The sequence below is a fragment of the Bos mutus genome, chromosome X (assembly GCF_027580195.1).
Source record: "Bos mutus isolate GX-2022 chromosome X, NWIPB_WYAK_1.1, whole genome shotgun sequence".
NCBI classification, from domain to species: Eukaryota; Metazoa; Chordata; class Mammalia; order Artiodactyla; family Bovidae; genus Bos; species Bos mutus.
Genome location: NC_091646.1, coordinates 124,915,886 through 124,928,836, shown reverse-complemented (window position 1 = coordinate 124,928,836; position 12,951 = coordinate 124,915,886). Strand labels below are relative to the sequence as shown.

The 12,951-nt window shown below is 43.5% G+C and overlaps 1 protein-coding gene across 5 annotated transcripts in view; it reads left to right on the top strand.

The window, feature by feature from the left end:
• The window catches only part of PHKA2 (phosphorylase kinase regulatory subunit alpha 2), a 95,393-nt gene that overhangs the window by 67,731 nt on the left and 14,711 nt on the right, over window positions 1-12,951 (top strand). For 4 of the 5 annotated variants that reach the window (XM_070365741.1, XM_070365740.1, XM_070365739.1 and 1 more), the window contains 8 exons: window positions 646-819; window positions 9,347-9,435; window positions 10,399-10,532; window positions 10,913-11,069; window positions 11,763-11,842; window positions 12,039-12,117; window positions 12,202-12,331; window positions 12,434-12,535. In XM_070365741.1, coding sequence (XP_070221842.1) covers window positions 646-819; window positions 9,347-9,435; window positions 10,399-10,532; window positions 10,913-11,069; window positions 11,763-11,842; window positions 12,039-12,117; window positions 12,202-12,331; window positions 12,434-12,535 — 945 coding nt within the window. The remainder of the gene's footprint in view (window positions 1-645; window positions 820-9,346; window positions 9,436-10,398; window positions 10,533-10,912; window positions 11,070-11,762; window positions 11,843-12,038; window positions 12,118-12,201; window positions 12,332-12,433; window positions 12,536-12,951) is intronic. The other variant, XM_070365742.1, reaches the window with a different exon arrangement.

Below are 12,951 nucleotides of genomic sequence, written 5' to 3'. Positions count from 1 at the left end.
CAAGAATACTGGAGTGGGTTGCCACTTTAAAAACCTAAACTGCAAAAGTGAGGCTTTTTTTTAAATCTAGAGGGACAAAGAGTTTCAGGAATGGAGACTTTTCACAAAATACAAAGAAACACATTTCCTGAATTTTCAAAGAAGTGGTAGAATGGTCTTGGCTCAATTGGATGTAAGTGATGAAATCTTATGTATATAACATTTCTCAAAGTGAGCAAGGTTGGAGTTGAAGTGACCTGTTTTTCACTTCTAGATAGGACTTGGGATTGGGTCTGTGGGGCGTTCCATAATGTGTAGCCCATTCAGGACAAATGAAAACCAAAAGATTGGATGTTGACTGCTGGCCCTCAGATTGTCTACATTTTCAGCTCCTCCTGGGATGATGTGATATAAACACCATCTTGACCTGTATTTTTCTTTTTTATAGAATGAAGTTTTTCCAAACAATAACTTTATAAACACATGCATCATCTAGGTAAACCTCTTCCTTTCTAGAGGCAGAGTGGAAGTCAAGTATCTATATCAAAATGTTGTCTTCTGCTAAATCTGTTCAGCACTTGCAGCTACACATAATCAATTTTATGCATTTAGGTTGTTTCTGCAGCTTGTTTTCATTGGCTGTCCTTCTTACCTGTGTAATTACAGAAAGCCAGGACGAGCTTGACCAGTATATCAACCACCTTCTGCAAAGCACATCCTCGAAGTGCTATCTGCCACCTCTCTGTAAGAAGACAGAGGACAACCAGGTTTTCAGTGCTATCCATTCCACTCGGGATATACTTTCTGTGATGGCAAAAGCAAAGGGTTTGGAAATTCCATGTACGTTATTAACTCTTCTCTGCCTACTAAAATAACTTCTTTTATGAAAGTAATGTGTGAGCGTAATGAACAAGTCAAAGGTCCTAAAGGCAACAAAGTGCAGCTGTTCACTTCCCCACCTTTCCCCGCCTCACTTCCCCACCTTTCCCTTCTCACTGCCCCACCTTTCCCCTCCTCACTTCCCCACCTTTCCCTCCTCACTTCCCCCAGTCCTTCTACTTAGGGACAACTGCTTTTCAACTCTTAATTGTTTCTTTTCATATTTCCATATCTTTGAATGACCTAAATCAAATCCCTTATGATTATACAGTAGAAGTGAGAAATAGATTTAAGGGACTAGATCTGATAGAGTACCTGATGAACTATGGATGGAGGTTCATGACATTGTATAGGAGACAGGAATCAAGACCATCTCCAAGAAAAAGAAATGCAAAAAAGCAAAATGGCTGTCTGAGGAGGACTTAAAATTAGCTCAGAAAAGAAGAGAAGCAAAAAGCAAAGGAGAAAAGGAAAGATAAGCAGAGAATGCAGAGTTCCAAAGAATAGCAAGGAGAGATATGAAAGCCTTCCTCAGAGATCAATACAATGAAATAGAGGAAAACAATAGTATGGGGAAGACTACAGATCTCTTCAAGAAAATTAGAGATACAAAGGGAACATTTCATGCAAAGATGGGCTCAATCAAGGACAGAAATGGTATGGACCTAACAGAAGCAGAAGATATTAAGAAGAGGTGGCAAGAATACACAGAAGAACTGTACAAAAAAGATCTTCACGACCCAGATAATCACGATGGTGTGATCACTGACCTAGAGCCAGACATCCTGGAATGTGAAGTCAAGCGGGCCTTAGGAAGCATCACTATGAACAAAGCTAGTAGAGGTGATAGAATTCCAGTTGAGCTATTTCAAATCCTGAGAGATGATGCTGTGAAAGTCCTGCACTCAATATGCCAGCGAGTTTGGAAAACTCAGCCGTATCCACAGGACTGGAAAAGGTCAGTTTTCATTCCAATCCCAGAGAAAGGCAATGCCAAAGAATGCTCAAACTACCACACAATTGCACTCATCTCACACACTAGTAAAGTAATGCTCAAAATTCTCCAAACCAGGCTTCAGCAATACATGAACCGTGAACTTCCAGATGTTCAAGCTGGTTTTAGAAAAGGCAGAAGAACCAGAGATAAATTGCCAACATCCGCTGGACCGTCAAAAAAGCAAGAGAGTTCCAGAAAAACATTTATTTCTGCTTTATTGACTATACCAAAGCCTTTGACTGTGTGGATCACAATAAACTGTGGAAAATTCTGAAAGAGATGGGAATACCAGACCACCTGACCTGCTTCTTGAGAAACCTGTATGCAGGTCAGGAAGCAACAGTTAGAACTGGACATGGAACAACAGACTGGTTCCAAATAGGCAAAGGAGCACGTCAAGGCTGTATATTGGCACCCTGCTTATTTAACTTCTATGCAGAGTACATCATGAGAAACGCTGGGCTGGAAGAAGCACAAGCTGAATCAAGATTGCTGGGAGAAATATCAATAACCTCAGGTATGCAGATGACACCACCCTTATGGCAGAAAGTGAAGAACTAAAGAGCCTCTTGATGAAAGTGAAAGAGGAAAGTGAAAAAGTTGGCTTAAAGCTCAACATTCAGAAAACGAAGATCATGGCATCCAGTCCTATCACTTCATGGCATATAGATGGAGAAACAGTGGAAACAGTGGCTGACTTTATTTCTTTGGGCTCCACAATCACTGCAGATGGTGGTTGCAGCCATGAAATTAAAAGACACTCCTTGGAAGGAAAGTTATGACCAACCTAGATAGCATATTAAAAATCAAAGACATTACTTTGCCAACAAAGGTCCATCTAGTCAAGGCTATGGTTTTTCCAGTGGTCATGTATGGATGTGATAGTTGGACCATAAAGAAAGCTGAGCACCAAAGAACAGATGCTTTTGAACTGTGGTGTTGTAGAAGACTCTTGAGAGTCCCTTGGACTGCAAGGAGATCCAACCAGTCCATCCTAAAGGAGATCAGTCTTGGGTGTTCATTGGAAGGACTGATGTTGAAGCTGAAACTCCAATACTTTGGCCACCTGATGCCAAGAGCTGACTCATTTGAAAAGACCCTGATGCTGGGAAAGATTGAGGGTAGGAGGAGAAGGGATGACAGAGGATGAGATGTTTGGATGGCATCACCGACTCAATGGACATGAGTTTGAGTGGACTCAAACTCATGGTGGACAGGGAGGCCTGTCGTGCTGTGGTTCATGGGGTTGCAAAGAGTCGGATATGACTGAGCGACTGGACTGATCTCCTGTCTTTGATGCATCAAGTTTATTCAGTATCTGTGACCTTTCTCTTATGCAGGTGAGGAATTCACCTGTCTTAAATCACCCCTCCTCTACTTCACTTCCTCTAACCTGTCCATGCAGTTATATTAAGGTTTAGTTAAATCAGTATTCACTATTTCTGTCTTTGTATGTATGTAAATATTATTCCCAGTATTAAGGTTTAGTTAAATCAGTATTCACTATTACTGTCTTTGTATGTGTGTAAATGTTATTCCCAACTCAGTATTATAGTATACTACATTATCATTTTTGCTTTTCATTTTTTTCTAAAAATAACAGTTGCCCTTGTAATTAGCTTCACTTCCCTCCAGTGGCCACGCAATAGAAACTTCCACAAGGTCAACCATATATATGAAACTCATGGTCTCACTACTTAGAGTCCAAAAGTCTCCTCCTGTCTGACTGATTGCTCTCTAGGCCTTTTGCATACCTGGCATCCTGGGACTCTTCTTTATTATAATCCTTGGAATCTCCTTTGCTTATCTCTTCAGTTGGGTTCCCTGTTTCTTGATTTTGGCGTATTCTCCCTTCTCAATTTATTCCTTTGGTGGAATACATTCTAGAATAGTTTCAATAGTTTCATTGAAACAGGGCCCAGTGATGGTAGCCCTCATTGTGCGTGTTTCTGAAGTTCACTGACCGTTTTGGCCTGGCTGCCCTCTGTGTCCAGGATGTAGATTTTTTATTTCCAATTGGCTGCATGCTGCATGTAGGATCTTAGTTCCACAGCCTGGTATCAAACCCATGCCCCCTCCAACGAGGGTATGGAGTCTTAACCACTGGACCTCCAGGGGAGTCTCCAGGATGTAGATTTTATCCTAAAATCTTCCTTCACCATCATACTGGAGAATTCCTTCTTGACTCTTCTATTTTCTGTATCTCAGCTTTTCCTCTTGGTTAGCTTACTGTTTTATTTGGTGGAGGACATCCAGTAGTTCCTTGGGAAACAAGTTTATGTCGGGTAAAATTGTTGAGACCTTTCAAGTCTGAAAACTGTTGTTCAGTCACTAAGTTGTGTCCAACTCTTTGCAACCCCATGGACGGCAGCACGCCAGGCTTCCCTGTCCTTCACTGTCTCCTGGAGTTTGCTCAAACTCATGTCCAGTGAGTCAGTAATGCCATCCAAAATATCATTCTCTGTGGCCCCCTTCTCCTCCTGCCTTCAATCTTTCCTAGCGTCAGAGTCTTTTCCAATGAGTCGACACTTTGCAGCAGATGGCCAAAGTATTGGAGCTTCAGCTTTAGCATCAGTCCTTCCAATGAGTATTCAGGATTGATTTCCTTTAGGATTGACTGGTTTGATCTCCTTGCTGTCCAAGGGTGTCTCAAGAATCTTCTCCAGCACCACAGTTCAAAGGCATTGTTCGACACTCAGCCTTCTTTATGGTCCAACTCTCACATCTGTACATGACTATTGGAAAAGCCATAGATTTGACTATATGGACCTTTGTCAGCAAAGTGATGTCTCTGCTTTCTAATATACTGTCTAGGTTTGTCATAGCTTTCTTCCAAGGAACAAGCGTCTTTTAATTTCATGAATCCAGTCACTGTCTGCAGTGATTTTTGGAGCCCAGGAAGATAAAGTCTGTCACTTTTTCCATTTTCCCCCATCTATTTGCCATGAAGTGATGGGACCTGATGACATGATTAGTTTTCTGAATGTTGAGTTTTAAGCCAGCTTTTTCACTCTCCTCTTTCACCCTCATCAAGAGGCTCTTTAGTTCCTCTTCACTCTGTGCTGTTAGAGTGGTATCATCTGCATATCTGAGGTTGCTGATACTTCTCCTGGCTAGCTTGACTCCAGCTGTAGCCTCATCCAGCCCAGCATTTTGCATGATGTACTCTGCATAGATGTTAAATAAGCAGGGTGACAATTTATAGCCTTGTTGTATTCCTTTCCCAATTTTGAACCAGTCCGTTGTTCCATGTCTGGTTCTAACTGTTGCTTTTTGACCTGCATACAGGTTTCTCAGGAGGCAGGTAAGGTGGTCTGGTACTCCCATCTCTTTCAGAATTTTCCACAGTTTGTTGTGGTCTACATAGTCAAAGGCTTTAGTGTAGTCAATGAAGCAGTAGTAGATGTTTTTCTGGAATTGCCTTGCTTTCTCTATGATCCAACATATGTTGGCAATTTGATCTCTGGTTTCTTTGCCTTTTCTGAATCCAGCTTGTACATCTGGAAGTTCTCAGTTCAAATACTGTTGAAGCCTAGCTTGAAGGATTTTGCTAGCATGTCAAATGAGCACAGTTGTTCAGTAGTTTGAACATTCTTTGGCATTGCCCTTCTTTGGTATTGGAATGAAGACTGACCTTTTCCAGTCCTGTGGCCACTGCTGAGATTTCCAAATTTGCTGGCATATTGAGTGCAGCACTTTTACAGCATTATCTTTTAGGATTTGAAATAGTTCAGCAGGAATTCCATCACCTCTACCAGCTTTGAAGTAAGGCCCACTTGACCTCACACTCCAGGCAGGATATCTGGCTCTAGGTGAGTGACTACCCCATTGTGGTTATATGAGTTATTAAGACCTTTTTTGTACAGTTCTGTGCATTCTTGCCACCTCTTCTTAATCTCTTCTGCTTCTGTTAGGTCCTTACTGTTTCTGTCCTTTATTGAGCCCATCTTTGCATGAAATGTTCCCTTGGTATCTCTAATTTTCTTGAAGAGATCTCTAGTCTTTCCCATTCTATTGTTTACCTCTATTTCTTTGCACTGTTCACTTAAGAAGGCTTTCTTTTTTTTTTAATTTTATTTTATTTTTAAACTTTACATAATTGTATTAGTTTTGCCAAATATCAAAATGAATCCTCCATAGGTATACATGTGTTCCCCATCCTGAACCCTCCTCCCTCCTCCCTCCCCATACCATCCCTCTGGGTCGTCCCAGTGCACTAGCCCCAAGCATCCAGTATCGTGCATCGAACCTGGACTGGCATCTCGTTTAATACATGATATTTTACATGTTTCAATGCCATTCTCCCAAATCTTCCCACCCTCTCCCTCTCCCATAGAGTCCATAAGACTGTTCTATACATCAGTGTCTCTTTTGCTGTCTCGTACACAGGGTTATTGTTACCATCTTTCTAAATTCCATATATATGCGTTAGTATACTGTATTGGTGTTTTTCTTCCTGGCTTACTTCACTCTGTATAATAGGCTCCAATTTTACCCACCTCATTAGAACTGATTCAAATGTTTTCTTTTTAATGGCTTAGTAATACTCCATTGTGTATATGTACCATAGCTTTCTTATCCATTCATCTGCTGATGGACATCTAGGTTGCTTCCATGTCCTGGCTATTATAAACATTGCTATTCTTTGGAACTCTGCATTCAGAGGGGTATATCTTTCCTTTTCTCCTTTGCCTTTCATGTCTCTTCTTTCTCAGCTGTTTGTAAGGCCTCCTCAGACAACCATTTTGCCTTGTTGCTTTTCTTTTTCTTGGGTATGCTTTCGATCACTGCCTGTTGTACAGTGTTACGAACCTCTGTTGATAGTTCTTCAGGCACTCTATCAGATCTATCCCTTGAATCTATTTGTCACTTGCTGTGTATAATCATCAGGGATTTGATTTAGGTTACACCTGAATGGTCTAGTGGTTTTCCCTACTTTCTTCACTTTAAGTCTGAGTTTTGCCATAAGGAGCTCATGATCTGATCCACAGTCAGCTCTTGGTCTTATTTTTACTGACTATAGAGCTTCTCCATCTTCGCTGCAAAGAATATAATCAATCTGATTTTGCTATAGACCATCTGGTGATGTCATGTATAGAGTTACCTCTTGTGTTGTTGGAAGAGGGTGTTTGCTATGACAAGTGTGTTCTCCTAGCTACAGATTTTCCCTATCCATATGAGAGATTGGCTGGGTATAGAATTCTAGATTGAAATAAATTTTCCTTGATAATTTTGAAATCCTCCCTTTGCTGTCCTCTTGCTGTCAGTGTTGCTGTTGATAAATCTGAACCCATTCTGATTTTTGATCCTTTAAATGTAAACTGTTACTCTCTTTCAAAGTTTTTAGGTTTTTCTTTCCTCTCAGGTTCTGACATTTCAATGGTGTGCTTTGTTCTGAGTGTATTTTCATCTGCTGTGGTGGCTGCCCAGTGGATCTTGTCTATCTGGAAATGTGTGTTTTTCAGTCCTGTGCAGTTGTTCTGATAATTTCTTGATTCATTTACTTCCTTCCATTTTCTCTGTCCTGTCTCTCTGGTACTTTGTGATTCTAATATTGACCTCCTGGAGAAGTCTTTTATCGTTTCTACCCTGTCTTTCATTTCTCTGTCTTTTGCTCTGTTCTGAGGGCAGTTATTTGAACATTTTGTTCCACCTGCTCAATTGACTTTTTCCTATTTTGCTGTCATGGTTTAAATCTTTGTTCTCTGAATTGTATCTCTTCTTGTCTCATGCAATACAATTTTTAATTACTCTAATAAAGTTAATGGCAGAGATTTTTGGTTTTGTTTTTACATTTTCTTCTCCCTAAATCGTCTCCCATTTTCCCCAAGTCAATGTTTCCTGTTGCTTTTGGTCTGTCTTTCACATTAGTCTTTCCTCCAGTGCTGGGTGTCCCTTGGTTATCTGCTCATGCATGAGAACCTCCAAGCCTGTGAGTGGGGCCTGTTGAGTTTATGGGTGTAGGCGGGGCAGATTTCCCAGAGATGTTCTACAGTCTCCTTCACAATGTCCTTTTTAACCAGTAAAGGTCTGATTGCCTATACAGTCACTTATTCCCCCAAGGCATTTAGCGATGCCTTCAGACATGTGGGCCAGCACCCCCTCCAGAGACGCACATACCACCCTCTTTATACCCTCTTCAGAGAGACCCTTTAGTCTTCTATCAGGGTGAGCAAGGCTGTTGCCAAGTTATGTGGAGTTGCAGAAGGCATCTAGGGAGCTCACGGCCTCTCACACAGCTTCTTCTCTGTCTTCCTTCTTTTGGATGCCCTCTCTCAACCCCAGGTGCTAGAGGTCCATGGTGCAGCAAGCTCCTTAGACGTCTGAGGATTCTCTGGTAGAAATTTGACTGGTGCTTGTTTTCCCCACTGTAGTCTTGGGGTTTGGTTGCCTTTTATCCATTGGCTTTCCAACTCTGTTATTGTCTTCTGCTCAGCTTCCCTATTTTTTAGGATTTGCCTTTTTAAAAAAATTATTTTTGTACTGTTATTGGGGGTTTAAGAGAAAGTAAAATTAAAGCTTATGTTTAATTCACTAGTATAACCTGGAGGTTTATAAATGCTTTTTAAATACACCACATCTTTACCTTGAAAACTTATTTTCTTTAGATGATACAATATAACCTGGCAGAAAAAGACAGCTTAATAACTAAATATTGATAATAACCTCTCATTGTTGTTTAGTCACTAAGTAGTGTCTGACTCTCTTGCGATCTCACGTACTGTAGCCCGCCAGGCTCCTCTGTCTATGGGATTTCCCAGGCAAGAATAGTGGAGTGGGTTGCCATTTCTTCCTCCAGGGAATCTTCCCAACCCAGGGCTCGAAATGGGGTCTCCTACAGTGCAGGCAGATTCTTTACCGTCTGAGCCATTGCATTGTAGGTAGATTCTTTAATGTCTGAGCCACCAGGGAAGCCCCTCAATGATAACATCTAAAGGTGGTTAAAAGAGGATTTCCCTGGTGGTCTAGTGGTTAGGATTCAGTGCTATCCCTGCCAGGGCCCGGGTTCAATCCCTGGTCAGGGAACCAAGAGCCCACAGGCTGTGTGGTGTGGGCTCCCCACAAAGTAAATAAAGGTGGTTATGAAACAGAAGCACTGACGCCCTGCAGTGGCGAAGGGACGCACAACAGTGGGCAGGGCCTTGGCCAATGGCCTGCTGTCTCTGGGCTTCAGTCTCCACATCTGAGAGAAAAAGAAGTCGGAGTTGATCATTTCTAAGGCCCCTTCCAGTTCTACATGCTATGTAGTTTTCCCTGAATTCTAAGAAAAGTGAAAATATATTCCTTAAGCCAAGATCTCTGTCCTGTTCATTGCTTGTTTCCACATTTAGCACATGATCTAGCCACATGAAAAATTCTTTTTGAAATTTAAGTAAGTAATCATTCCTTATTTGGTTTGTATTGAATAAGGAGTAGCCACCTTAGCTCTTGAAAAAAATTTTTTTATCCTTTCTCCTGCTTAGAAGAGCTCTTTATTCTTTTTTTCTCTAGTTGTTCCCATGGCTTTGCCAACTAAAGTTCTAAGTGCCCACCGTAAATCGCTGAATCTCGTTGATTCTCCTCAGCCACTCCTAAAAAAGGTAAAGTATTTGGGATCACTTTTTCAAGAAGTATAATGTTCTTTGGTGCTGGTATAATCCCAGGAGCTCTTGTAAATGGTTTGCCTCAAGAGAAACAGCATATTTCTTGATATGCAGGACTTGTAGGGTTAGAAGCTGGGTTTTCATGTGCACCCACTTTGGTGTCTGGATTGTGGTTTATGTCTGTGTGCACACTGAATTTGACCCAGACCTTTATATGTTGGTGTGAAGAAGGCTCCTGACATTCTGCCACTCACCGGAATCCGTGCTGCCGAAAGGAAACGCAGCAACTTGCTACTAACCATGGCCTCTCTGGGACCACCAGCCAAGGCTGGGTTGCTTCCAGAGCAGGGCAGGAAACCGGAAAAAGATTCCTCTGGAGAAGAAACTCTCAGAATGTTCCCCACTAGTTCCTATAATTTGTTACTTTAGTCCAAGTCTCCTTTGCTTTTATCAGAAAGATTTGGTGTCTGTTGGAGACTATTTTAACCACAATTTTATGTTGTTTAAAACTCACATTGTTTTTTGCCTTCAAAAAATATTCTATTGAAGTTTAACATATAAAAAGTATATAAGACATAAGTATAGGGCTAAGTGAATTATCGCCAAGCCAGCAGGCCCATGTGAGGGACAGGCACCCTTGGTGCCCCTTCTGGTTGCCTCCTCTCCCTTCACACGTAACTGCTGGCATGCCTTCTAACACCAGGGTTGGTTTTGCCCATTTTTGACCTTCACATAAATAAAATTTACACAGATTTTAACCTGTTCAGTCTCCTGCAGAGAACGACTAACATAGTGATTCACTGTTCAGGGAAAAAAAAAAAAAGCCACAAAAGATCCCATGAAAACCTGGAGCATGGCACAGCAGCAGAGTGCCAAGACCAGGTTGGTGTGTCACTTTCTCATCTTCTGGAAGTGCATGCCCAGCCCCTGTGCCCTTCTTTTTGTCTTTTGTATGGACAGGCCCCTGAAGATGACTTCCAGTTTCCCAGAGATGACCATGGCGACGTGGACTGTGAGAAGCTGGTTGAGCAGTTGAAAGACTGTTCGAACCTACAGGACCAAGCAGACATTCTGTACATTCTGTATGTAATAAAGTAAGTGCAGGACCTTGGTGAGGTCCGGCTTTCTCTCTCCTCCGTGCTTTGTCCTGGCTTCTTGGCCTGGCAGCCAGCTGCATCATGGTTGGAGTCACGCAGAGCACCCAGACTCCATCCCCCTCTGTGCCTGCTGAAATGAGAAGGCTGGCTGAAGCCAGGATCTCACCGTTTCCTGATGTCAGGCTTCTGTTTCAAATGGATAGAAGACAATACGGTCCCGTGGCCCCAAGTGAGGCTCACAGGCTGTGGGAGGGCCCAAGCACTTGGCACGATGCCCGTTGATGCATTCCCTTCCCTGCCAAGTGAGCTCCACTGCGAGAGGATCTGGCCTGTCAGCGTTCTGGGCCATACTTGGAGGGTTTTCCATTTCTTGACAGGGGTCCCAGCTGGGACACAAATCTCTCTGGACAGCACGGGGTCACTGTTCACAACCTCCTCAGTGAGCTCTATGCGAAGGCCGGCTTGAACCAGGAGTGGGGCCTGATCCGCTACATCTCCGGCCTCCTCCGGAAGAAAGTGGAGGTCCTGGCTGAGGTCAGAGCCACTGCGCGTGTGCGGGTTGGCTGTCTATCCTCTCTAGCCCCATGCTCTCGTCCTATTAGGAGAGCTGGAGGCAAGCACCTCATATTTGTAAAGGAAACATGGTACTTATTACACAGATGGAGCAGGTATTTGTCTCCTGATCTCCCACAGCTCTTGGAAGGTGGACAGCAGTTGAAATTCAGACTGATTCGTTTTGTTGCTTCTTAGCTGCAGAAAAGGATTTACTAAGAAATAAAATGAAAATGCTCTGTGGTCCAGCACCCTCCTAACCAGAACACTGTTATTTCTGCACATCTGTAGTACCGTCATCAGGGATATTTTAACCCTGAGACCCCAAATTCCAGAACTGCTTTCTATGACACTCAAGGTCATTATTATAGTATTTATTATATGTGAATAATGGGGAAACTGGAAATTTAGGACTATAATATGGTCATTAAGTCTTAACATCCGTGTTTTAGGACTCAGGACTCACAGGCCCTGCAGAGCCAGGCCTTGGGGCCACATCCTGGGGACACAAAGACCAGAGGGACCCAGCTCAGCCTGGGTTGCTCAGCCTGGAACCTGTATATGAATTTTCAAATAAATGACAGCATAGGTCAAGTTTATAAAGGCAAATTTATTGGCAGTGGCCCTTCCCCACCAGCTTTGCTGTTCTTTCTCCCCCTCTCCCTGACCATGCAGGCGTGCACGGACCTGCTGTCACACCAGAAGCAGCTCACAGTGGGCCTGCCCCCAGAACCCCGGGAGAAGACCATCTCTGCGTAAGTCTTCAGCTTGCGGGGGGACTCAGGTTCGGGGTGGGGAGGACACCTCAGCACCATCTACCATTCAGGAAAAGTCTTTTAAGAGACACTGTCCCTTGAGCCCTGCCACCTGGAAAATGAGGCTTTTCCATGGAGGGCTGGAGGTGCTCGTAGGCGTCATCCATAGTGTTTCTGTGCTGCTGCTGTTTCCTAGGCCTCTTCCCCCCGAGGAGCTCACGAAGCTCATCTACGAAGCCAGCGGGCAGGACATCAGCATCGCCGTGCTCACACAGGTCAGTGGGCCGTCTCTGGGCAGCAGCGGCGTATCCGCCGCCACCCAGCCTCTGAAACCCCGTCTCCTCATGTGTCTGTGTCAGGAGATCGTGGTGTACCTGGCGATGTACGTCAGGGCACAGCCCAGCCTCTTCGTGGAGATGCTCCGGCTCCGAATTGGACTGATCATTCAGGTGATGGCCACGGAGCTGGCACGGAGCCTGAACTGTTCAGGTGGGATTCTCAAGGGCGGCTCACACTGCTTGAGTCCACCCAACTCTTCCTTCTCCTGCCACCAGTCCTGTATCTGGGAAAACTTAACACGTTTGTTTTCAGGAGAAGAAGCTTCTGAAAGTCTGATGAACCTCAGCCCTTTTGATATGAAAAATCTCCTGCACCACATCTTAAGTGGCAAAGAATTTGGTGTTGAAAGAAGCAGTAAGTTAGTCTTTCTTTCCTTTCCTTTCTCAGTAATCCTCACCCCCACTTCCTTCCTCCTATACCTAACTCTGACACATCCCTGCCTATGCAAATACAAATGAATCTCACAACTGCACAAGAATCACCATATTGCCTGATGTCCACGGGGATCTCCTTTACTCCTGTTGGTGTGGGGGCACTGCAGAGAAACCTAACGCAGCCAGGCCACTCCCACCACAAATAAGGAAGATGAACTAGAACAGGGAGGAGAAAAATCATCACCAACCAGTACAACCCCTGTGAGAAATGAGAACACATTTCTCCCAATACTGAACTTGTGGGGTGCAGTCAGTAGACCACAGCAGCAACAAGGGAAGACTTGGAACTTTGCGGTTCCCGCTTAGGAAGGATGTGGCTGAGACAGCTCTCCCTTG